General features: G+C 36.7%; 1 protein-coding gene across 1 annotated transcript; it reads left to right on the forward strand.

The window, feature by feature from the left end:
- Nucleotides 1-997: 997 nt before the first annotated feature.
- On the forward strand, nucleotides 998-20,475 carry LOC100067439 (transmembrane protease serine 11B-like protein). The gene is made up of 10 exons (XM_005608740.4): nucleotides 998-1,228; nucleotides 7,001-7,116; nucleotides 12,572-12,690; nucleotides 12,789-12,856; nucleotides 15,188-15,348; nucleotides 16,343-16,381; nucleotides 16,919-17,093; nucleotides 17,853-18,112; nucleotides 18,586-18,728; nucleotides 19,577-20,475. Exons 1-10 carry the CDS (start codon nucleotides 1,221-1,223, stop codon nucleotides 19,736-19,738), a joined length of 1,251 nt encoding a protein of 416 aa, XP_005608797.2. The 5' UTR covers nucleotides 998-1,220; the 3' UTR covers nucleotides 19,739-20,475.
- Nucleotides 20,476-24,954: the final 4,479 nt, after the last annotated feature.

Genomic DNA, 24,954 nt, shown 5'->3' on the forward strand with positions numbered 1-24,954 from the left:
ATAAAGGGCCTTGAATATCAACCAGAGAAGTTTATATTTTATCCTGAACGCAGTTGAGAGTTTTCAAGATTTTTAAATAAAGAAACATCATGAATATGTGTTTTTGGAAGATGAATCATGCCAGTTAATATCATCATTCAGGTTTCTGCTCAAAAGCCTCCTCCTCAGAGAGGCCTTTCCCGACCACCCTAAAGATAGCCACCCCACCACTACCTCTCCACACAGCACTTTCCATTCAATTACTCTGCTTTATTTTCTTTATAGCATGTATAAATATCTCATATTAAATTATGTATTTACTATTTTCTTGGGCGCTCATCTTTCTCACTAGAATGTAAGCTCAATGAAGGCAAGAATTTTATTATACACATTATTATTTCTACTCCTAGGAACAATGTGTAGCCTCAGGAAGTCCATGAAAAATATTTCTTAAATAAATGAATGAATGGAGTGAGTGGATGGTTAAAGTTATGAAAGATGGTGCCTAGAAGGTAGATATTTGTATCCTAAATATCTAAATGACCTCCTGATTTTTTGTTTTCATAAGAATTTGGTGTGTCACCCAAAAACTTAATCCATATTCACTCAGTAAAAGAACTCTTAACTGGATTAATTAGTTCCATTTCCTATAAAGAATTACCAAAATAGAACTGATATTTCTTATACCAAAATCTAATTCCATCTGTAAACCCATTCCTACAAAAGTATGTGACTATGTATTGAGTCACAGTGAGAATTTTTAGATTAAGCATGTTTCAGAACAGTAATGCTGTAGTAGAATTACTGTATGAAATAAACACCATGTATTTTATCATTTGTCAGAGACTGCTCTGCCGGACACAGCTGGTTTCACTGGGGAGGAGCTCTGTATCATGAAAGGGCTGGACGGAACCTGAGTCAGAACACTGATTCACCAATCTCTGCTGGTACTTCTTGGGTGGACCCCTCAGGTGACCAATCCAAGTTATGCCTACTGTCTTTTTCTAAGTATCCGCTCAAAGAGAATTTTCATTTCTTCCTTTAAACCACAGATCCACACTGTCATCAACACTTGTTAAACAAGTTTCCTTTTAATTGCTTTCTGCTATTGCACCCAGCCCTTAAAATCCCAAGTATCATTGTGGTTAGTACATTTACCTGAGAACCACTCATCAGGACAAAAGAAGCGCAGAAGTTTTCTTTATCTTTATTACCATCAACAGCCATTATATCAGCACATTATGTATAGGTAAGTGGAGATTTACTTGCCTAAAATTCTGACATAAATAGAATTAACACCGTTTCTCCAATATGACTCCCACCCAAAAGTTGCAGTAAAATAACCAAATTTACGGGGGAGTTTGTAACTTTTCTACAGAATTTTGGATTTCCTTCATGGAGAAAATCCTATTGCATACAAGTATCTGTGTCTGGAATCTGTAGTTTTGTGTAGTGTTTTGGGGAGTGCTTCAGAGAGGTAAGATGCAGCTTAACATCCTGCAAAAAAAAAAATAATATGAATGTGTGACTGTTGTAAAGTGGAGAGAAGGAAGCAGAGAGAAAATTTTCTTCTCTTATAAATCAAATGTTAAATTGTTACTGGTAGTGATGATGATTACGACTCCCTTGTATTTGTTTAACATCTTGTGCTTTTTAAAATGCCTGCGTGAATATTGTCTTTAATCTCACAGTACCATTGCTTCATAGGTGTTCTCTGCAGAATGAGACATAAAACCATGTATTTTTATCTACAAAATGTTCGTGAACTAGAATAGTATAATTATGTATATATATACATATGTGCTGTTTATCTTTAAAGTAGCTAAGTAGATAAATACGTTCAGTGAACAGTGATCATTAATGCCATTTTAAAAATATACTTTGAGCTCCCAAGGTGCTTTCATCAAAATATATGCAATAGGCAAAATTAAGTGAAACTAATTATAAAATATTTAACACTCAGGGGCTGGCCCCATGGTGTAGTGGTCGGGTTTGCCTGCTTCACTTTGGCGTCCTGGGGTTCCTGGGTTCTATCCTGGGGTGGCCCTACACATCGATTGTCAACCATGCTGTGGTGGCCTCTCATATACAGGATAAATGAGGATTGCCACAGCTATGGGCTCAGGACCAATCTCCCTCTCCCCCACCCCCCCAAAAAAGAATAAAATATTTAATGTTCAGATAACTGTGAAATATAAATGCATATCTTACACAAATATTTCTTTAAAAATGTGCCTCTTGAGTCAATAGTTGAGCCCTTTAAGACACATATATATTTTCACAATATAAGTTTTTATATAAAAGTGTGATTAGAAAAAGCATACTCACTGTGATAGCATATATACTAAAAACATTTTTTTCTCGAACTAAAGTAAATAATTTATTTTTGTGTCGTTTCTTTATTAAAGATACCATATTATTCCCAACCCTGATGTTTTCATATTAGCCACATCTCTGATCTATCAGTAAAGAGTGGTCATACACATCTAAAAGTGGAGAGGAGATAGCATGATTGTTTCGTTTTGTTTTATTTTGTTTAGAAGATAGTCATCACCACTATGCTTGGTGGATGATATTTTTTTGTTTATAGGGCACCTCCTCCTTCTCCTTTGACGTTTTGACACTTGTATGAAGTCCTAACGTGAAAGATTTCAAAGGATTAAGCCATTGTTTCTAAGCACTCCTAGTTACCTAGGAAACGGTTGAGCCCTAATTGAGTGGTTAGCTTCCGACAGTGGGGCCTTAAACTGATTTCCCAGAGGAGCTTGGAGGCATTTGGAAACATGGTTGATTCTGCGGGTGCATGTGAAGAGGTCTTACTCAATCTCGTGGTTGCACATGGGTGCCTGAACGATGAATCGACAAGAGGAAGAAAAGGAACACTAGAAGCGGAAGTCAAGACTTCAAAACCACATTCACCAGTTTCAATTTTTCTCTTAGGGTTAGTTCTATAGGATGGAATGGGAAAGATCTCAGAAGAAAGCTGTATTTTAGATCCTTGCCAAGGTAGCATTGAGGGTTCATGGCCAGGAGTTTTGTTTTTATGGCAAGACATAATCGATATTCTGTATCCTCTTCCAGTAATTCCCCTTATGTGATTTTTCAGAGAATTTTCACTGTGGACTACCAGAAATATTAGCTTAATAGCTGAGTAATTATTCTGCCTGGGAAGTCTGTCATTTTTAAGCAGATATTTAACCTATGTTATGATTTGTAAGATCTTTAGGTTATGAGTTAAAGGTAGGTACAACCCAGAGAAGCATCTAGGCTGGTAACAAGCTATAATCAAAATGGAAAGAGAGGATAAGGAATGTAGATATAAAATTCCACCGTGTTTTCAATGAAAGACAGTTGAAAATTAGAAAGTTATTTCAGTGTCTGGATGAATTCTAAGGCATTTTATTTGATCATATTTTAGTATATTTAGATTTATTCCTGTTCTTACAAGAATACAAATTCCTAAAAGAAATTGCATAGATAAAAGAAAAAAAATTTGCCCAAGTTTATATGAAGTCTTTTTCTGAGGTAAAGTTTTAAAAATAAAACCAGTCAATATAAGAAATGTGTTAACATACCCCCAATTAAGAGATTACTAGGAAAAAAAGCAATTAGTCACAGTTCATGGGAGACAGAAAAGTAAAGAAAGGGTGTAGAGTAAAGATCAGAGAACCAAGCAATGAGCAAAGCAGTTTTGGTGGAGCTGAATGCTTGTGAGATGAGGTAAGTGCTTACCCATCACTGAAAGGTGAACAACATTTTGGAATTTGACAGTTAAGAAACATATGCTGACAATTTTAAGTCTTTTGAGAGATATCAAACAATGAGACTGTGAAATTCAGGGGGGTGTATGAAAAAATTGACATAAATTAATTGTAGTTAGGATGGAAACAAATGTTTGCCTTGGAAAGAGAGATATCAATTTTTTCTGCAATATTCTATATAACAAGCACTATAATATACTAATCGAGCTTCGCAGCTTTGTGTGTTCTCTGTTTTTGGATGACTCCTAAGTTTACATCCCAACTATGGTTCCTCAGTTAACTACCAGTCTGATATTTCTAATTGTGTACTGGAAATTTAAATATCTTTCAAACTCAAGATATAAAATATTTACCATTTTTCTCCCCAAGTTACCTCTTCTAGATTTCATTTTACTCTTCTTTACGTCTTGAGAGAAAATCTTGTGTCACCTTTAACATATTCCCATCCTTTAGCAATATAGCTAATTAGTTACCAAGTTCTGACAAATATTCTACAACAAACTTTCTCAAATTCATCGCTGTCTTTCTTGTCTTGCTACTATCATCAAGGATCCCATCACTCCATTCCCATGGATTACAGTAGCCTCTTTCCTCATTGGCCCTTCCCTTTCATTGTTTGTCCCTCCTTTAAACTATCACCACACAGACTGCTCAAGATTCATCTTAAGCACTACGAGTCCTCAAGTAAGTCATTTCCACAGGATAAAGTCAAAACTCTTCTGATTAGCACTGAACGTTTTCCATAATCTGTATCCTTCTGATCTATCTATCTTCATGATCTAGTTGATCTTGACATCTCTTAGCTTCCTTCATTCACTCCTTCGACAAATATTATCTATAACGTACTAGACACCACACTCTGCCCTGGATATAAAACAACAAATAGCAACATGGTCCTAGACAAAACATGGTCATGACTAAAGATGAAAAGACTGCCATATGAACATAAAAATTACTCTCAATGTAGATCCATAATAGGGTAACTATGGATGACCTCAATGAAGAGGAGATGACAGAGCTGAGAGAGAAAGTTTGAGTGGAAGCTCACTGGGTAGACTTGGCATGGACGTTTTAGGTAGAAGGACCAGAGTGTGCAAGGACATAGAGACACGAAATAATCTGATTGTCCATGGAACTCTGAGTCGTTTGAAATGGCTAGAACATAGCTTAGAAACATAGATTGGGGAGTGAGATGAGCTGTGGAGAGGTTGGCCTAAGACAAAGGCACAGTTTATTTATAGAAACATGAGGAAAAAGCAGTGCAGACTACAGAGGAAGAGAAGTTCACAAATGTGATGATGGGTTGTAAATATCCTCTTCCTGTGCCTTCCATTTTCTCAGTGGACTAGGAGGTTAGGTTATCAGCTAAGATTGAGGATGAGGTAGACAGTGCTGGAGGCTTGAGAAAAAAGGGTAAGTATGAAATATTTTTCAAAGAGAGTGAAAAAGCATCAATAGAGAATGGATTAAAAAAAAAATCTTGTTCTCGTGAAAGCATCAACCCAATTTATTTTTACCCAATACATCACACACACTGTCCCCAGTGCTGCTTCTAATTTGAAAAACTGGTTGATATTCCCTGGACAGAGTAAAATTTATCAATATTTTTCCATGAAGATAGCACATAGTTTAGTGAGAATCTGCATCACTGGGAGTATTAAAGAGCAAACTCTCAGGTCCCTCCAGGAATTCAAATTTACTAGATCTGAGGTAGATACCATAATCTGCATATTTAACAACCGCTCTCAGGTGATTTTGACTAAGGTCATCCTCCACTCACACTTGGAGGTGCCCCAATATTTAAGACAAAAGCTCAATGTCTTTGCATGGCATCAAAGTTTCTTCTTGTTGTTGCCTCTCTCTCAGTCAGGATTCTCCAGAGAAACAAAACCCATAGGGTATCTCTTACTCTTTCTCTCTCTCTCCAGATAGATACAGATATAGCTAGATATATATAGATATGTAGGCATATAGATATACATGATATATAACCAATAGAGTCGATTGATCTATCAGTCTCTCTCTCTCTCTCTCTCTAGATTGAGAGAAAGATTTTATTTTAAGGAATTGCTTCACACAGTTGTGAGGCTGGCAAGTCTGAAATCCATAGGACAAGCTGGCAGCCTGGAAATTCATGCAGGATTTCTGTTATACTCCTGTGGCAGAATTCCTTCTTCTTCCAGAAGCCTCAGTTTTAGCTCTTAAGGCTTTCAACTGATTGGATGAGGCCCACCCACATTATAAAGGGTAATCTCCTTTACTTAAAGTCAACTGATTATAAATGTTTATCACAGCTACAGAATACCTTCATGGCGAAATGCAGACTAGTGTTTGATCAAGCAATTTTGCACCATAGCCTAGCCAAAGCTGACATAAAATTAACCATCATACTGTGTAACTTTATCTTTTGGACAATTCATGACTCAGAGTTTGCTGCAAGAAAATTGAGTTGATGGTCAATATTTGAGCACTGCATATTGTTCCCTGTTTTTCTAGACTGTCTTTTCAAGCCTCTTTGTCTGAAAAGTTCCCACAAATCCCTGTTTCAACTTAGGCAGGGGCTCTCAACACATGTTTGTTGTCTAAATGAAACAGTGAAAATATCTAACTTATTGTTGGTTGATCACAGCATGCTTTACTACAAAAGATCTCTTTGAAACCACAGCCATAAAAAAACTGGTAAGAGAGATGGACACTGCTCTGACTCAGTACAGCGCTTCATGTTTATGTGTATTCTTTGTACATAATAAGGACACAATAAATAAAAGAGCATCATGATTATACTTTAAAAAATTATGATAAGCTTAGGCATAAAGAACTTCTAAGACATTTCCATTCCCCACTCTTCTCCTCCCTCGCACCTCCCACTGGCAAGTTCTTCACTTACTGATACTCACTCTGTCACTACATGCATGGAAGGGAACCAGATGCTAAGTATAGATAACTTGGTGCCAACCGCAATACTCCTGAAAAGCAATTTTACAGCACAGATCCGAATAGGCTCAACCATAAGCTTTAAGGTAAGCTCACAGGCTTGCTTTCTTCCCCTCCCTCCCTCCCTTCTTCTCTCCCTTCCTCCCCTCCTCTATACCTTTTCTTCCCTTCTTCCTTCCTTCCCACTTTCCTTCTTCAAATTTCTTTTGCTACTACTGTGCCTAAATTGTGAAACTTCTAGGGATGAGCAAGAGGAGAGAAATAAAGATTGGAAACAACTGTGATTTCTCTGATATATCCTTCATATTCATATCCTTTCCTTGCAGACCAGTCACAGCTTCCCGTACATCTTTGCCACTATGGATGATTGCCCTCGTTGTGCTCGGAGTGTTGGCAATCCTGGGAATAACTATTGGTCTCCTGGTTCATTTTCTGGCAGTAGGTTGGTAAAGGATATGTTTTTAAGTGTTTCAGCTTGTTGTAAACTTTATTTCCATTTCTGTAAAAAAGACAATTGCAAACAATGAATTATCTCCCTTTAAAATGGCCATTAATGACCCCAGATCCAAGAAACAAGTCCTGTTAACATTTGCTAAATACCGTATTACAGATATTTTTTTGAATATACACAGGTAAAAGAGTGTATACCATATCGAGATACAAATGCATAGATAGGTAATCAATAGGCCGAAAAAGTACTGTAAACATGGTATACTATTCGTTATTTTATAATTAAAATATTAAACTTATTTTACATGAAGAAGAGAAACCAAAGAATATTGAATTTCAACTAATTTTTCTTGATAACAAAGATGTTAATTTAAAAAATCCTCTTAACATAGATTTTAAAAAGTTTGAAAACGTGAGAAAAGTTAGACTTATTTTTTAAAAACCAAGTCTTTTAACTTTAGACATTATCTTATTTATATCCTGCTAGGAAAGGAAAGAAAATTAGCATACTTGCACTTCTCATTTTTCTCCAACACTTCCCAGTAGTTTGTTAGAAATATTATTCTTTTTACCCTGTCAACATTTATAACACTTTTTTCTGGCTTGTAATTATAATTACTACATTTGCTTAGTTTTGAATATACGTTTATATGTATTTAAATGGAGCATATGCTCACCATCAACTCTTTTTTCATGACTTTGCCATGGATTAAGCTTGGAATTTTTTCCTCCAAAGCTATGTATACTCATAATCTAAAAAGTCAAATTGGCAGAGCTTTTTTATGAAAAAAACAGCTCCTCCTCCACTACCCCTATTTACCATTTCTCAGAGGCAACCGCTTTCAATTCTTTAACTTGGTTCTTAATATTGCAATATCCTAATTTTTCAGTTGTTGGTATTATCTATGCACTTTCTACTGCATTGATGCAGTCTATTTATTGATGAGCATTTACACTTATTCACACCCTAACTATATGGCTGTGACTAGGGATTTCCTATCAGCAGCATCCTGGGGATTACTTTCAATTGTCTGTTGGATTTAATACCCTAATGCCTGGATTCCATATTTCCTTTTCATTATTTTATTTGCTCAATTGTGGTGGAATGTATACTCCAGGAGCTTTCTGGGAAGTATGCATTTTTTACAACTCAAATGTCTGAAAATGTCTTAATTCTACTCTTAATCTTAATTAATAGTATACACTTCAAGGTTGGAAAAAATTTTCCCTCTGAAGTTTGAGGCTAACGCACTATTGTCTTTTGCTTTCAAATTTTCTGTCAAGAATTCTGATGACATTTTGATTCTAGAGCTTTTGAGTGAAATCTTTTCTCCTACTCTCTGAATTTACATACTTCAGTTCCTGAAAATTTTCTTGGATTATTTCTTTGATGATTTCCTGTACTCTTTATTTCTGGAGCTCTTATAATTTGAATAGTAGGCCTCCTTAATATTACCTCTAATTTTCTTATCTTTTCCTTTCTATTTTCCATCCTTCAGGGCTTTAAAAATGACTTTCTTAGTCATTTCTCAAATTTAGTTTCCAATTCTTCTATTGATTTCTTTATTTCTGCTGTTATATATTTATTGGCTAAAATAGTTCTTTATTATCTGGATATTCTTTTATATAACATCTTGATATTAAATCTTCTCTGAATATAATAATTTGTTTTAATTTTTAGTCTCTCTCCTCCAAGATTGTCTCTGTTTCTTTTGACAGTATTTCATATTAGATACTTTTCTCAAATATATGTTGATCTTTTAGTGTCTGCTAATATTTAAGATTCGGGATTAAAGAGCTAACTGGAAACTCTCTATGAAAGAAGTGTCTGTTGAACAATTGCTTTTGCTATAGACTGTTCTATGTAGGTTGTTTTGCTGAAAGAATCCAAGTTACCAGTATATTTAGGTCTTTTCTCTTGCATTGGTCAGAATTCCCATCTCGGGGAAAAAGCTACCCTTGTTTAGTGTGGATACATTTCTGGCTGCTAGCTTTCTGTAGTCAAGTTGGGAAAAAAAAAATCCAACATATAAATTTTGAGTATAGTGCACCTGCCCTCAATTGTGTCTCAGTTTCCCTGACCTAAAAACCTCAGAGATTGGGCAAAAGACTTGGATCTAGCTGTTTCAACCAATCTTGCTACTTTTAATCACACTTCCACCCCTACTTCCAGAAGTTCTTGGTGCCATTTAGGGTTCTTTGGTTTAAAATGACAAAAATCTTTGCTTTCTCCACTGTAATACTTTTTGTCCTTTAAATTCACCAAGTCCCATCTGTCTTAGAGTTGTGTTCATCCTGCATCAATTTTTCCTAGAACACAATGGGCCTTTTTAAGCTACTGACTCAAATTCATTTGTTCAGTTCTTTTTTCAGGAATATCAAATATGCATTTGTTGGATCTCCTCTGCCTCTCATGTTGTTCATTCCCTCAGTAATAATTTTATATTGTTTTCCTTTTCCATTTCATTCTTTTTCTTTTGCTCAGGCTTGTCCTCCATGTCACAAGATTTTGAATCTATATCCATTGTTTCCAATGTGGCTTCCATCTGTGATAGTCTTATTTTTCTCTTTCATTTATTTCTTTTTTTTTTCTGAGGAAGATTAGCCCTGAGCTAACATCTGTGCCAATCTTCCTCTGTTTTATATGTGGGTCATTGCCACAGCATGGATGACGGGTGGTGTAAGTCCATGCCTGGGATCCGAACCCATGAACCCAGGCTGCTGAAGCAGAGCATGCTGAACTTTACCACTAGACAATGGGGCTGGTCCCTTCTCTTCCATTTCCTTACTGAATTCTGCAGTTTTTCTTCCTCACTGAATTGTAGTATGTTGTTGAGCTCTTTTTTTCTGTAATATCTTCAAGATAATGGGAACTAGTTGTTAAAACTCTTTTTTCCTTTTTTCCTTGATAATTCATCTTCTAATTTTTGTTTACTTTCTGTCCTCCTTTGGCTTTTTTCCCCTTCAGCATCTATATACAACTTCTCTACTGGATCCTTTGTAATTATTATTTACTCTTCTTGATCTGGGCGTGATGTTTTCTAACAAATACTATGGGAAGTGAGTCTAGGGGTGGCTCATAGGCTGAAGAAGTTTGCAGCTTATATTTTCGTTTGTCATCTCAAACATTCTCTTATCCACTCTTATTTTCTTCAACACTAGGGCAAATTTACCTTCAGTTTTTAACACTTAGGAAGCTAGGGTGGCCCTGAGGAAAGCTCCTCAATTTACAGACTCTCTGAAATATGATATAGTGATCCTGACTTCCTTCCTTTCTCCACCTCAGCTTACCTCTAGCAGCTTGCTTCAGCTGGGAGATTAGATCATATATAATAAAAATGGCACACTGGTACGGTTTCACTTTTATTTTTGCTGCTCCCATTCTGCAGTGTTAAAATAGATCTCTAGAGAAATATTCCTTATGTTTTTTCCAAAACCTGTAGTCTTATTACTTAAATCACAGAATTGTTGAAACTTTTAGAAAAATTTTCGTTCAACTCGTGAGGAGATGTATCTCTGATCTATTTCACTCCTCACCTTAGTGTATATTTCACAGCTTTTGTCATGCTTGTTTCATGGTTTTCAGTTTGGAGTTGTGGCTGTTTTCTTCCGTTTCCTGGAAATTGAGACTTCCACCCTTATCTTTTGTTCTTTTTCTGGGCCTAGAGGCAGGAGAATGTAGAAGAAGTGCTTCACTCTGTCAGCTTTAAATAGAAGTGTTCTAATAATTCATTCTTAAACTCTGTTATTGCACCCAGAGCACTCTTAGTACAAACAAACAAAAAATTATGTGTGTGTTTAAGTTTTAAATTTTCTTTACAGAAATAAGTTAGAAGCAATCAAGTCATGGAAAGTTGTAACACAATTTCCTTCTTTCTGCCCCTATCCATCTTTCTCAATTCATATTGGCATTTGAACCATTTATAGAGATGGGAATGGTAATCGTATGGTGCAAGTATGCCTTATCAATATCCCATCCCTAAGAGGTTACTTTCCTCTCATCAGGTACCAGCAGAGCACAATGGCTGTATTCAGTGAACCCAACATAGTGAGCAATCTCAGTGGCCCATTAAGCTTGCTGCTTAGAATTAAAATAAGAATAGGATACTGAAGAGTTGATTTCCTTGGTCTAGAGTATGGTTTCTTAGTCTTAAATGTCCTAGACATTAAATATTCAGTTTATCCGCTGGCCTTGGGAAAGTGCTCCATACAGTTATAATAAAACTAGTTTGTATCTTGCCAATATATTTATTTACATTGAAGAATGTTCATGGCTGCCTAATTGTTGTAATAGGTAGAAATATTTAGGAATCTAAATGAAGAACTGAAGGATGCGTTGTAAGTACTGAATTATGAAAAAGGAAGTTGAATAGTTTCAAGGTCTACTTTTTGCTACTTACGGTAAAACCTAATAAACTACCATTGCAAAGCCTGGTTTCTATAGTAAAAGATCCATGACATATAGAGAAGCAAACTACAATTAACAATGTTCATTCACAAATTATTGTTTAAACAACTCATTTTCAGCATTTTGTTTAGAGCTTTCTGACTTCTTTTTCCATCACCTCTCTCACTGTAAAATATTTTCACCACATTTTTAATGGCAAGTCATGTTTTATTTTAATTATGGTGTCTGCCTTCTCTGAATTCATATAGAACTTGTAGTTGAACAATTACCTTGATCATTTAATTATATCCTTATTAGTACCTCACAAGTAATGATTTCATCCATATTGAGCCTATCTCTTCCACAAGATGGTCTTCAAAAGCAATGATCATATTGCAAAATAATATTAGCATTTATTTAGTGCTTATTATATGCTAGCCACTGTTATTACATAGTATGTAGCATATTCCTAGGTGCTTAATATTTATGATATATTAGAGGTAAGATATATCATATATCAAATAGTTTAGTATCTAAGAAAATTTAGGAAAGCAATGTAATGGATTAGGTATGGGCTTTCGAATCAGACAGATCAAGTTTTGATTCTTGGCTTTTCTTAGTAGCTATATGATATTGGATAAGTTACTGAATACCTCTGAGATTACATTTATCCTGAAAAATGGGTATGCTTCATATGGTTTTTTACAAAGTATCTTCACATAGTAGATACTTAATAAATGGTAACTATTTTGATTCACAATCTGGCAATTGATTATTCTACACAGAAATCTCATTTCTAGTATATAGGTCTATCTATCTCAATAAAGATGTCACTGTTCTTTCTGACCTTTGTCTGATATATATCTGGTCCATTCTTAGTCTTGTAAACACTTTCCACAGTGCCCTGGTTATCTAGTCAATTGTGCCAGAAAGATTCATAGGGTTTATCAATATTTAATATGAGCACAATACATATTAGTTGGGATTACTATGTAACCTACATCTGGATTTGAAATCCATTTCACTTAAATAATTCTTGGATCATTTCTTTATCTCACAGAAAACACAACCTATTATTATCAAGGTAGCTTCAAAGTGCTGAACATTCCATATAATAGAAATTATGAAAGGGAGACATCACCAGAAAATAACTATCTTAGCAAAATTCTTGAGACTAAGGTAAATTAGTATTTTCCTATATTTATTTAATTGCTAATTTTCTGAATTGTAAATGTATTATTGGAATTTGACATTTGACTCTATGTTCTCTTTAACAGATGGTTGATGCATTTCAAAGCTCTAACATTTACAGACAATATATCAATGCTCAAGTCATCACACTGGTGTAAGTAACTAACAATAACAATCAGAAAAGAGATCAATACATCATACATACTGAAGTATACCATTATACTTCAAGTTCCTCTGTAAAAAGAGTCTATTGATATGTTACAGTCATTAGCCAATGAGTGACTAATATTCAGCATTATCTTTAGCTGATTAATTGGTCAGTATAAGACCAAAGCAAAGATCAAACTATATAGTTGAGTTCATTAGATCTACGAGAATGTATCAATCCTTAAATTATGGACGACATATCCCTCTGGTTTCTTAAGTTTTTATGTCCAACAAACATTAGATGGTACCTTAGACCAACATTTGATGCTATAAGATTTTTATTAGCAGTAGCATGAATACAGACCCTGTTTCCTCACGTCTTTGTACCTCCAAGTCAGCTAAACACCTTGTAGAACTGCCCTAGAGTTCGTATAGGGTAGAAAAGAGCATTTCAACACCAGTGTTTCATGCCAAGGAAATCTTTCTAGTCACAATAACAAAAAGTGAAACAGCCGAGCTGTGTTCCCTGCATGTGGGTTTGGAGTAGCATGGAATAGCAGAGGGAGCCCCAGAATAGGAGTTAGATAGCCTGAGCCCAGCCTTTGCCACTTAGCAGCTCTAGAGCCTGGCTCAAGTCACTATATCACTTTGAGTCTGCCCCTTTATCTGTGAAATATTGATAATAGCACCTACACTGTCTCCCTCATAAAACTGTACTCAGGATCAAAGAAGATCACGTGTGTGGAAATATTTGCAAATAAACACATTTCAAATGAAAGCAATTATTGCTTTTACCTTAATCAATGCCACCAGACTATGTCTTCCCTTCTTTCCCTGCTCCTGGAACTCTTGGAATTGCAGAATTGATCAAGATCTCAACTAGCATTAACCTTAAGGGCCAACTTTAGTATTGGAAAGAAATGGGAGACTAAAATTGAAGGACCATTTATCGCTCAAAGGTGACCACAACCACCAGAAGTCTCCCGCTTTGTTTTCCCATGCCTGTAACTTCAGGATTCTATAAGAAGTCTGGGCCCATAGGAAGTGATGGAGAGCCTACAGGACAGAGGTTTTGTTTTTGGCACACCCTGCTACAGTAATCAAACTTCTGTGAGCTGAGTACTCCCTAGAAACGATTATTGATTTATATGCCAAAATTTTGGTCATCTGTTAGAGAGACCCAGAGCATAATAATGCCATTTCAAATACTAGCCTTAGGGCTGTTTGACAATTCCTACACGTCCATTGTTTAGCCTCTTGGGCTGCTCACATTTTCCCAATCCCAACCAAATCTGGAGTGAATACCACAGTCAGGTTAATCTTCCTCGATCATGGGTTTTACTCAACAATTTATCTTTATTGCTACGTCTTGACTGGAATTAAAGGTCCTCTTCCATCTGAGCTCAGTCTCCTAGACACTGTTGTCACTGGCTGACTGATTATATGGAGACAGAATACATAGCATGGAGAGCCCAGGTTATGGAGTCAATTGACCAAATCTGGATCATAGTTTAGTAGCTGTGTCATTTTGAGCACATTAGGTGATCTCTCAGAGCTTCAATTTTTCCTTGTCTATAAAATGAAGATAATGACACTTATGCTGCAGTGTTGTGGAGACTATGTGTGATAATAAATGTGATAACAAAGTACCTGGAACACAGCAGATGCTCAATAAATGCTAATTAATATTATTGCTACTCAGTTATTCTGGAGTACTATTTCTCCTCTTCTCTACCTGATGAAATTTTTTGCTTGATGATAAAATAGCAATGAGAATACTTTAAGGTTCAGTGTGTATGTCACCATTTCCGTGAAAATTTCTCTGATCCTTTAAGTAAAAAATGACATCATTCTTCTGACTATCTGCAATAAGATAACTATCCGATCATTTCTGCCTCATTAATTACAATCATTTGTATACATATTTTATCTTACCTGGAAGTCTGGAAATTCCTTGAGGGTAGGAACCATGTGCTAGTCACCCTTGTGTCACCCAACAGCACCTAGCCCAGACACTTGGCTATAGCAGTTACTCAATAAATAAACTGATGAATACATTAATAAATGATCCCAGTTCTTATGCAATACTTCTACTCTGTGCCTCAGGTCTTTCTTAGTTTTCAGATTGTAGAACTGCTTGTCCTCTAAACTGAATAGTATAGCTGCATGCACACTGTCACCAAGTAAATGGGCAGATAAATGATCCTGTGATTAACCTAAAGTGAAGGCGCTCTACAAACCCATAAAAAAGCAGAAGGAACCAAGATATGAATGATCAGGGAATGATGAAGGAAATGCTATTTTTTAGCAACATATGAAAACTTTATGTTGTTTCCAGTCCTTATAGCAACAGTGTGACAGCACATATATGGCTGATGTTCAAGTCTCCGAGATCAATGAAGGAAAACACAAGAGGAAGAATTGAAAGCATCTTACGTCAGATGCTGAGGAATCCATCAGGATCCTTGACTACAGATCCTAATTCCCTTAGGGTCGTGGGTAAGCTTATGTATGAGATGGGAGCAGTGTTACTTTCACCTTTTTTGTCTCTAACACATATCACATGCACCAGGCATAAAGCTGAACCTCAATATATATATTTTTTTCATATACTTTTTTGGTGAGGAAGATTAGCCCAGAGCTAACATCTGCTGCCAATCTTCCTCTTTTTTTTTTCGTCCACAAAGCCCCAGTACATAGTTGCATATCCTAGTTGTAGGTCATTCTAGTTCTTCTATGCGGGATGCCACCATAGCATGGCTTGATGAAAGGCATGTAGGTCCACGCCCAGTGTCTGAACTGGCAAACCCTGGGCCACCAAAGTGGAACAAGCGAATTTAACCTCTCGGCCATGGGGCCTGTCCCCTCAGTACATATTTTTTAATGAATAAGTCATTGTTTCACATCAGAGAAATAATTTGTATTCTTCATTATTAAAATCATATTCAAATCATAATAATGCCACACCTTAAAATTGTTTTTGGGGTAAAAAAGTTGCTTCTCATTCTAAAGCAAATAGTAAGACTTTGAACAGTCTTTATAAATGTTGGTGTATCTTGCTATTCTTTTTGTGATCTCCTTTAACTTTGAAAAGTAGCATACAATCTGTCGTTATAAGGCAGGTCACTTTTTTAAAGTTATTTTTGTGTACTGACAGGAATCAGGTTCACTGTGGGTCTTCTTGTTCTTCTAAGGAAAGATACTGGCAATTTTCAACTCTAGATAACATAGAGTACAGTTCCAATTAGAAAAATATAAGTCGCTCACGTGGGACCATGAAGATGTTCTTTCCATATTATACATTCACATATAGTAAAACAACAATTAAAATAAACCAAGGTTCTCTCCTTTCCAACAACATTTCATCCTGAGATTCCAAATTCTTTCTGGAGACCTCTGCACTGCTGAACCTTTGATCCTACTCCATTGGCCCCAGGGTCAGTGGAGTAATGCTAGGTATTAAATTTACTATGGGCTTTTTGTTCTATTTCAGAAATCAATAAGGTCAATGCGGAAAAGATTATCAACAACCGTAAGTTCAGAAACTTTTTGATTAAATGTGTGAGATGATCTAAAACACAGCAGTCAAGATTTGTTACTCTTGGCCAGGCACAATTCTAAGTGCTTTACATATAACTCATTTAATGCTCACGGTAATTCTAGAGATAAGTATTATTATTAATCCCATTTTAGAGATGGGGAAACTGAAGCACAAACAAGTGAAACAACTTGCCCAAATTCATCCAGCTTATAAATGGTGGGGCCAGAATTCAAACCAAGGAGGCTGGTTGCAGAGACCATGGACTTAACAGTGACTTTATCTACCTCCCACAGCTTTTGTATTCTCCAAGGCTGAAGTGTCTTGGAGATACTATGCTGGGTATGCAGGTGATTCTGCAGATGCTAGTGATTTCTGTGCAGATTACATTCTGTTCTAATAAAGACCTTGTCAGTGCAGGATATTGTCAGATAGAACCATACAAGAATAACTCAGCTCACTGTTGGCTTTGTAATCAAGTAAGCAGTGTCTTCCTATTCTCAGTGGAACAAAATTGACTCTTTCTGACAGGCTGTGGGAGACGAGCAAGGATGTCAGCTACATATGATAGAGTCAAGGGAGGTTCCAGTGCTCAGGAAGGAGAATGGCCATGGCAAGCAAGTGTCAAAAAGAATGGCCAGCACTACTGTGGGGCGTCTTTGATCAGTGAAAGATACCTGGTGACTGCAGCTCACTGCTTTCAAAAGTAAGTTCATCATGTTGCCCAAGGCTAGGGACGCCAATGGCCCTGGAACAGTTCCAGTTTGCATCTGTTATGCCAGTTTAATTATCAGTAGCACTCCCTCTCATTCTTAAAAGTGTCCTGGTTTGGAAGATAAAGTCTTTGGTAAGCCAATCTAAGGCTTTCTTATCTAACCAGTAAAATTGGAAGAGTCATTCATTCTTGATACTACATTTTTTTCTTACATGATTCTTGTCTCTCATCACTTTATCCTCCAGACATCCCAAACTACTTGTAATTGCTAAAACACATATCCTGTTTCATACTTCCCTCCCCCTCTGCACACGCTGTCCCTTTCTCCTAGTCTTTTAGGCAAATACGACTCAGCTGTATGGTCTCATCCAAAATATTACTTTCCCGAAGAAATCTTCCATTCCCTAGGGCAGGCAGATTTAAGTCCTCCTGTTTTGTGGTCCCAGTAAATATATACATAACCATTTAAGCAATTATAACTGCTTGTGTTTATGACCCTCTTTCATCAGATTTAAATTTCTTGAAGGCATGGGCAATTTATTTTTATTTCTATATCCCCATTGCTTTACATAGTATACAGTGTAGGGATTCAAATGAGATTTTTAAAATGATTTAAAATATCATATTAAATCACTGCTGATGGACTACAGAGCAAAGAAATATTAGTGTCATGAAAAGAGTATAGTATATGCAGGCCATATTTCTATTATTTTGAAATAAACGCAAAATACATGGTTTTTGTTTCTTTAGGTCACAAAATCCAAGAAACTATACTGTCAGCTTTGGCACTAGAGTAGTTCCCCCCTACATGCAACATGCTGTTCAAGAAATTATTATTCATGAAGACTACATCCAGGGTGAACATCATGATGATATTGCAGTCATACTGCTCACTGAGAAAGTTCCATTTAAGAATGATGTACATCGAGTTTGTCTTCCTGAAGCCACACAGATTTTTGCACCAGGCGAAGGAGTTGTTGTTACAGGATGGGGAGCACTTTCATATGATGGTAAGTCCAGTGAAAACTTAACATAGTGTGTAAAGTACAAAAACAACCAGAACCATTAGTGATCTACGTAGAGCCAAAGGCATCATTTACCTCCAGATGCCCACTACTCCCAGGCGATTCCTCAGGGAACGGTGTCTATGGGGTTATAATTTTGCAAATTGCCTTGGTTTGGAACATTCCAAAGAGACCAAGTTGGTTGCAGAAACTCCCTAACCTGGAGAACCTAATTGAGAAAGTTCTGGTCCAAAGATGTAAGAAGAGAGATAAGGACATAGAAAAGCAATGTTAGATATTTCAAGTCATTCTTTGAACGTTTCTTTTTCATTGGTTTGTGTGAGGGAACTGAGTGAACTTTTTCATCCTGAAAATAGGCAAGAGTCAAATATTAGCTTTATGCACAGAGGACAAAACAAAGTTTCCATCCTGCTCTGTTTCAGACAAGCTCTTTTGCTGATAACGTTTACTTCATCTAGGTGAATACCCAGTGTTACTGCAGAAAGCGCCTGTGAAGATTATTGATACAAACACTTGCAATGCTAGGGAAGCATATAATGGCTTGGTACAGGACACAATGCTATGTGCTGGGTACATGGAAGGAAATATTGATGCCTGCCAGGTAAGTCTGGACGTTATTTACATTGACCACATAGTACATAGGTAACTGCAATTATTTTATGAAAATCATCAATATGGAGACAATTCTATGCTTCAATTAATTTGCGCTTTGACAATCCTGTCAAACTCACTCTCGGTTTTGGTACTAAAGTAGTTCTCCTCTACATGCGAAATGTGTTTATAGCATTTAACAAATACTTATGTTGGACTTAACTCTGAGCCAAGCACTGACTGAAGTCCTTTACAAGTATTAATTCATTTAATCCTTATCACAACCTTGTGATGTAGGTACTACCATTATTATCATTTTATAGATGAGGAAACTGAGGCAGGTAAGTAAAACTGAGGAAGGTAAAGTAATTTACACAAGGTCCACAGCTAGTAAGTGGGAGAGCTGGCCTACAAACCAAGGTAGTCTAGCATCACAGTCCGTATTCGTAACTATATTTCAAGTAAGGATCAGTCTCAGAAATTTTTGAATTACTTCTGGTCCATTTCTCTTACCTTCTTAGCCTCCTCATGGCTAGGGTTCTGGCTGCTTTTCTCAGACATGAAGCTCCGTATTCAAAGTATTTCCATAATATATGTCTCCCAAAAGCTTTCTCATAGACCCAGACCTGGTAACTTATCAGTTCTTGCGTTCAAGGTTCAAGTCAACCCCAACAAGCCCCAGAGAATATATTCTGGCCAGTCTCGGTTGTGGTTGGCGTGCTGCAGGGATTGACACCATGTACCTTCCTGGGGTCTCTGTGAAGATGAATCACAAACTTCATCTGGTTTATCACTTAGTGTAAGTAAAGTATCTGGAAGAAAATTCTCATAATGATAAATATTCTCTGTTTTATTTAGGGTGACTCTGGAGGACCACTAGTTTATCCCAATTCTCGAAATATTTGGTACCTTGTTGGAATAGTGAGCTGGGGAGTCGAATGTGGTCAAATCAATAAGCCCGGCGTTTATATGCGAGTAACCGCCTACCGCAACTGGATTGCCTCCAAGACTGGTATCTAAGAGAAAAGCATGCATCACATAGCAACTGTCTTAGGTCCTTTTTGCCTGTTACTCCCAAGCCTTATTTAACATGCATTTTAAATTAGTGTGTACAATGGCAATTTTGAAAGAATTGTGGTCCTGAGGGAGTATTTATGAACTTTAGTTTTAAGCAGACTCTATGAGACAAAACAAGAAATCTCATGATTAGTCAAGGAAGACCTATGCAAAGAAATTACTCCTGTCAAAAATGGGCTAATACTATTTGCTTTCTATTTCATGGACCTACATCATGATTATCTCAGCACAGCATAAAGTTCTTAGTTTTAGTATTCAGATTTTCTGGGATTATGAAAGTATGTCCTTGTCCATTGCAAGTAAGCAGATAGCTCTGCGAGAGACTGCAACTAAAACATTTTGAGGGTTGGGTTGGAACATGCTGTATCTGCCTTCTTGTCATAGCTTTTGTGGAAGAGGTGCGGTTGGGAACTAAGGCTGGTCGGAATTTAGGCACTGACTTAGAGTCTTTTATTTGTACTGAGGTCTCGATCAACTCTTGCAATCATTGTGAAATAATTACGTCATCCTCAAAACTAGGCAAGACAACACATTTTAGACTTACAGACACCAGGTACACTAATTCTTCAGTGTTGATACCGGTTTCTATGGCAATTCTTTATTTGTAACATCGATAAAAAGCTGTAGCTATGAACCATGAAAATGTGTAGTGTATTTTAAATAAAACAAATTTAAAAGTAGAGTGTCTTTGTTCAATATGAATTTACTTTCTTTCTTTTTGGTTTGTTTGTCTTCTTAAGAGTCTTTTGCAGGTGGCTTTTTCTCTTTCCCTTTTCTGTTATTATTCCTGTGGCTTGGGAGAGAGCTCCAGGGTGGTTAAAAAGCTACCTCAAGGCTGGGGGGAGAGGCTCCAGCAGGCCAGGGGGAGGCAGTGGATGGGTCCCTTAAAGGCCACTGTGCTTGGGAGGCTCCTGGTCATGTTTGAGGATGACGCTGAACTAGACAGGCTTGGGGCTGTCCAGCCTGCGGAGTTTGGTTAGGTGGTTGCCCATCTTCTGGATGAGTTTCAGCTCCAGGTCTAGGAAGTGGTTCTCCAGGAAGCCACAGAGATGAGGGTCCACGCAGGCAGTGCCACGGCATGCCCTGTCTCCCAGGAGAAGGTGACTTCCCAGGTATGCAGGCTGCCAGCCACCCCCTCATTTTGGGATGGCTTCTGGAGTTCCTGGGCAAGGACTCTGCTGCCATGCTGGTTTTGTGTTTTCAAGGGATGCAGAGAAGTTTACATAATGTTATAAGCCAATGTGACCCCAGTAAAAAATTTTAAAAGAAAAAAAAGAGACACAGGGTGCCTGCAGGCTTCTCCTGGGCCAACTCACAGAAGTGGTACAACCCATCGGGGCCACATCGTCCCATGGGGATGGAGGCACAGAGACAGGTAGGTGAGTGAGGCCAGCGGATGTAGGCTGACTGGGTGTTGACAGCAACCTCCACCTCAGAGGAATAATTCTGGCTGATCTGGGGGCACAGGGTTTGTCAGCGACTTCCAGGAGCCAACCAAACTCACAAAAATGGCATCAGCAGGTCTCAGAAGTGGATGATGGAATGGCCAAGAAGATGATTGTAGAAGCTGCGGCTTGAGGCTGAGGAGGAAGCTGAGGGTAGATGGAGGCTGGAGGGGTCTGGAGGGGAGAACATTTCTGTCCCAACAGAAGACAGGGTAGCATGTTGTGCCTCTAGCTGGCTGTTATGTAGGGGAGAAATATTAATTACCGGCCATATTCTTGGTCTCAGAGTTTGTGGAAGTGAGAATAGGGTTCTGTCTTTATGAACCATATGGTCTTCACAAGTTAAGTGACTTCAGTTTGTAATAGTCATTCTTCAAGAATAGAAGTTTTGATCAGTTTTTACTAAAAATTTGACTTAGAGTCTTCACAAGAGTCATTGTACAGTGTTTACATTTTATTTAAACTTCAATTATCTAGATTGAATATATAAGAGAAAATCTTTTACCTATTCAATATTACTCTCCCAGGAAATAGAGATTTTACTCTATCAACTAATAACCATTTTCTATCGATCAAAGATCCAGAATAAGTATGTATCATATACAACCATATAATGTAATTGTCCAAAGTTTCAGAAATTTGGTTTTAAGTGGCATTTTTTAGTTCTTTTCTATTATACATAATCCCGCTTTCTTAAAATGTTTAAAGACCAAAGACTCTTAAAGAAGTCTCAGTTATTAACCACCTTGATATTTAACCCATTTGGTCATAGTTAACATCAAATATTGTCTTATTCATTATGATCATCATAACAAATGAAACAAAGCTTAACATTTACTGAGTTCTTATTGTATGTAAGGCACAATTCTAATAAATTAACATATATTGCCCCAATTAATCCTTACGTCCTATGAAGTATACCACTATCATCCTGACTTTAAAGATGAAGAAACCGAGACACGAAGAGGTTAACAACCTTGCCCCAAGGATGCAGAACAACATCCATCCTAAATCATTCTGCTGCTTAGTCCATCATGGAAGTCTATGATAAGGAAGTGACTTTGATCAGAGATGTGGACAGTTCACTTTTTTGTTTGTTGATTTTGTTTTGTTTGTTTGTGTGTTTACTTGTTCTGATAAGTCTGAAACTTCTTATAGCTTTGGGTAATATCTAACACTAGTAAGAAGCTCACACTTGGAAATGATACCAGCAGCACTTTCACAAAGGCCGTATTTGTAGAGTATTTTATGTCCTTTGCTTGATCCTATATAAAAATGCCCTCGGAATCATTACCTGGTGAATTTGGTTGCCATTGGCCCTCTCTTCACTCACAGCTTTCCACAAAACTCTCCAAATATCTCCTGTCATTTCACCATGCCCTCTAGGCCCTTCGGAACTAGAGGAATTAAGTTAAGCATACAGTGAGAAGGACATAGAAGATGGGAGACAGATCCAAAAAGGAGAAAACTAGTAACGGACCTAAGAATAGATCTCAGATTTCTCAAGCCTTATTAAACTTTAGATGAAAGATATAGGAACAAATATCACATGGTTCATGGCAACATACTAGAAAAAGAACTAATATAAAGTTGACTTAATACCTTAATACCTAAATAAGCTATATAAAACCGAAAGTAACTATACCCTCAATTCAATTTGGCTTGTGAAATTTGCAGTGGTCTCTCCAAATAAAAATAGCATTTTCTCTTTATCTTGTTATATTATCCTATTGCTTCCATTCTTTAAGATTTGCAGAATATATGCAGGGATATCTTCACCATATCAACAGGAAGTGGATTTGAGTTTCATTCACAGAACTCACTGAGTATGATTGCACTCAAACGACTTCCCTTGGTAGAAGAAAATTGATGCTATGTGTAATTATTTTGCAAAATCTCTTTATTTGCTATTGTTAACTTCAAAAGGCTCTTTAGAATAAACCAATTGCATATCCCCTCAGAAGTAATTTCTGAAATTAACATAAAGTAATAATCAAACTTCCTTACTTTGGTAAATAATTCAGTTACATGTTAATTAAGCATTAACCAGAAAAGAGGGATAAGTCAAGGGTTCTCAAAGGATAGAGGAGAACAGGAAAACTTAGTTACCCAGAGCATCTTATTTTGATTGGGAGCTGATGACCATGATGAAGCAAATGGAGAAGAAACTCAGAGGTTCCAAAGGAGCCCAGTTTCCTTTTACTTCCATTTATCATATATAGGAATGTCAGATAAAATGATAAATTGTTGTTTTTAAAATGTAAGCTACACTGGAGTAGAAAAATAAGTCATATGAGGGAGTTACTCAAAAGAAACCCATATGAATAAAAAGGAACTAATTCATCTTCAGAGGATGTGAAATCACGCAGTTTTGGTCAGGATGACATGTGCTTTTTTTATACTGGGGTGACCTCCTGACAACTGCTCCTGTAAGCTGTCTAAGAAAGAGGAAGAATAACAAGAGCAAGAAATGTGCCATCTTCCAGGAGAGTTAGGAAAGATTCAAGTAGACACTGGATACCTACTCATCCAGAGCGGGTGGGTTTGGTTTTCAAAGTGGAGGTATCTTCTTTGCTCCCATCGGCCTATGAGGGTCAGAGTGTGTTAACGTGGAATAGTAAACTTCACTTCTGTAAAAAAAAAAAAAAAATCAATTTATTACAAATAAATGTTTGTATACATCCATTTTTTAATTCAAAATGAGGAGAGTAATTAACCAAATTGGTTAATTATTTCAACTTCTAAGTATTGCCTGTATCATATTCTATATTTTTTTGAATTGCCTTTGTTAATGACAAACTTTGTGATGAGAAGTAACAATGCAGAGGTAACTGTTTTATCTATAAAATTTTATTGACTTTTTAAAAATCAAGTACTGCCAATTAGCATTGTGTCCACTCACACAGTATTCAAAACAGATGGATAATTCTGTGGATATTTTAAATGATAAGGTATATCACAAACAAAAAGTTACAACTTAGAGTGTACTTTACTTAATTATGTAACCTGGTAATTTTAGATCAAGAACAACTAATTTGGTTCACTTATTCATAGTATAAAAATTTTAAATTTCTTTCCTGATAGTCTTGACATTATCATTATGTTAAGAGTAGTGCAAAATTTGGCACAGATACTTTGGTTAGAAACATATTTGTCTTAAATATTTCACATAAACTAATTAAATGTGCATCACAACATGCATGCAGTCAATGCATAATAAAAAGGAGGTTTCAAAGATAAGTGTTTTGAACATTATGGCAATGTATGTTATATATTACACACATTAAAGTTCTGTACTTTAAAATCCTGAGATTGAGAAAAGGGAAACAATGATCACTCAAAATGGTTCTTATAGGTATTTATTCAGTTTGTATCAGAAGAAATCAAACCTTAGAGAGCCCGGCATCTGGAAACTTGATGTCCAGTCAATAATCACAACACACTTTTCTAAGTCCTGGGAAGGATGCTTCTCATACTGGAGTAATACCGGATTATTGCTGGCTCGGTGATTTTCCCTTTTGTAGCTGTCTTAACCATTTTATATTTGCTTCTCACTTCTCCTTTGGCCTTATGTGTTCATTAGGCCTTTGACAATGTCCTGAGATGGTATTGGCAGTTTCTGTAACTGATTTTTTCTATAAAACCAGCGTCTAGATCCGTTTCCTTTTCTACTGGACCTTTTGGCCTCTTGTCTTTTCATTTTTCAGCTGCTCA

This window comes from Equus caballus, chromosome 3 (genome assembly GCF_041296265.1).
Source record: "Equus caballus isolate H_3958 breed thoroughbred chromosome 3, TB-T2T, whole genome shotgun sequence".
Classification (NCBI taxonomy): domain Eukaryota; kingdom Metazoa; phylum Chordata; class Mammalia; order Perissodactyla; family Equidae; genus Equus; species Equus caballus.

Excerpts from the sequence above, each read along its gene's own strand:
- LOC100067439 (XM_005608740.4), top strand. Across the intron at positions 15,349-16,342 it reads TAATTCCCTTAGGGTCGTGG|AAATCAATAAGGTCAATGCG; the intron begins GTAAGCTTATGT and ends GTTCTATTTCAG. Across the intron at positions 18,113-18,585 it reads GGGAGCACTTTCATATGATG|GTGAATACCCAGTGTTACTG; the intron begins GTAAGTCCAGTG and ends TACTTCATCTAG.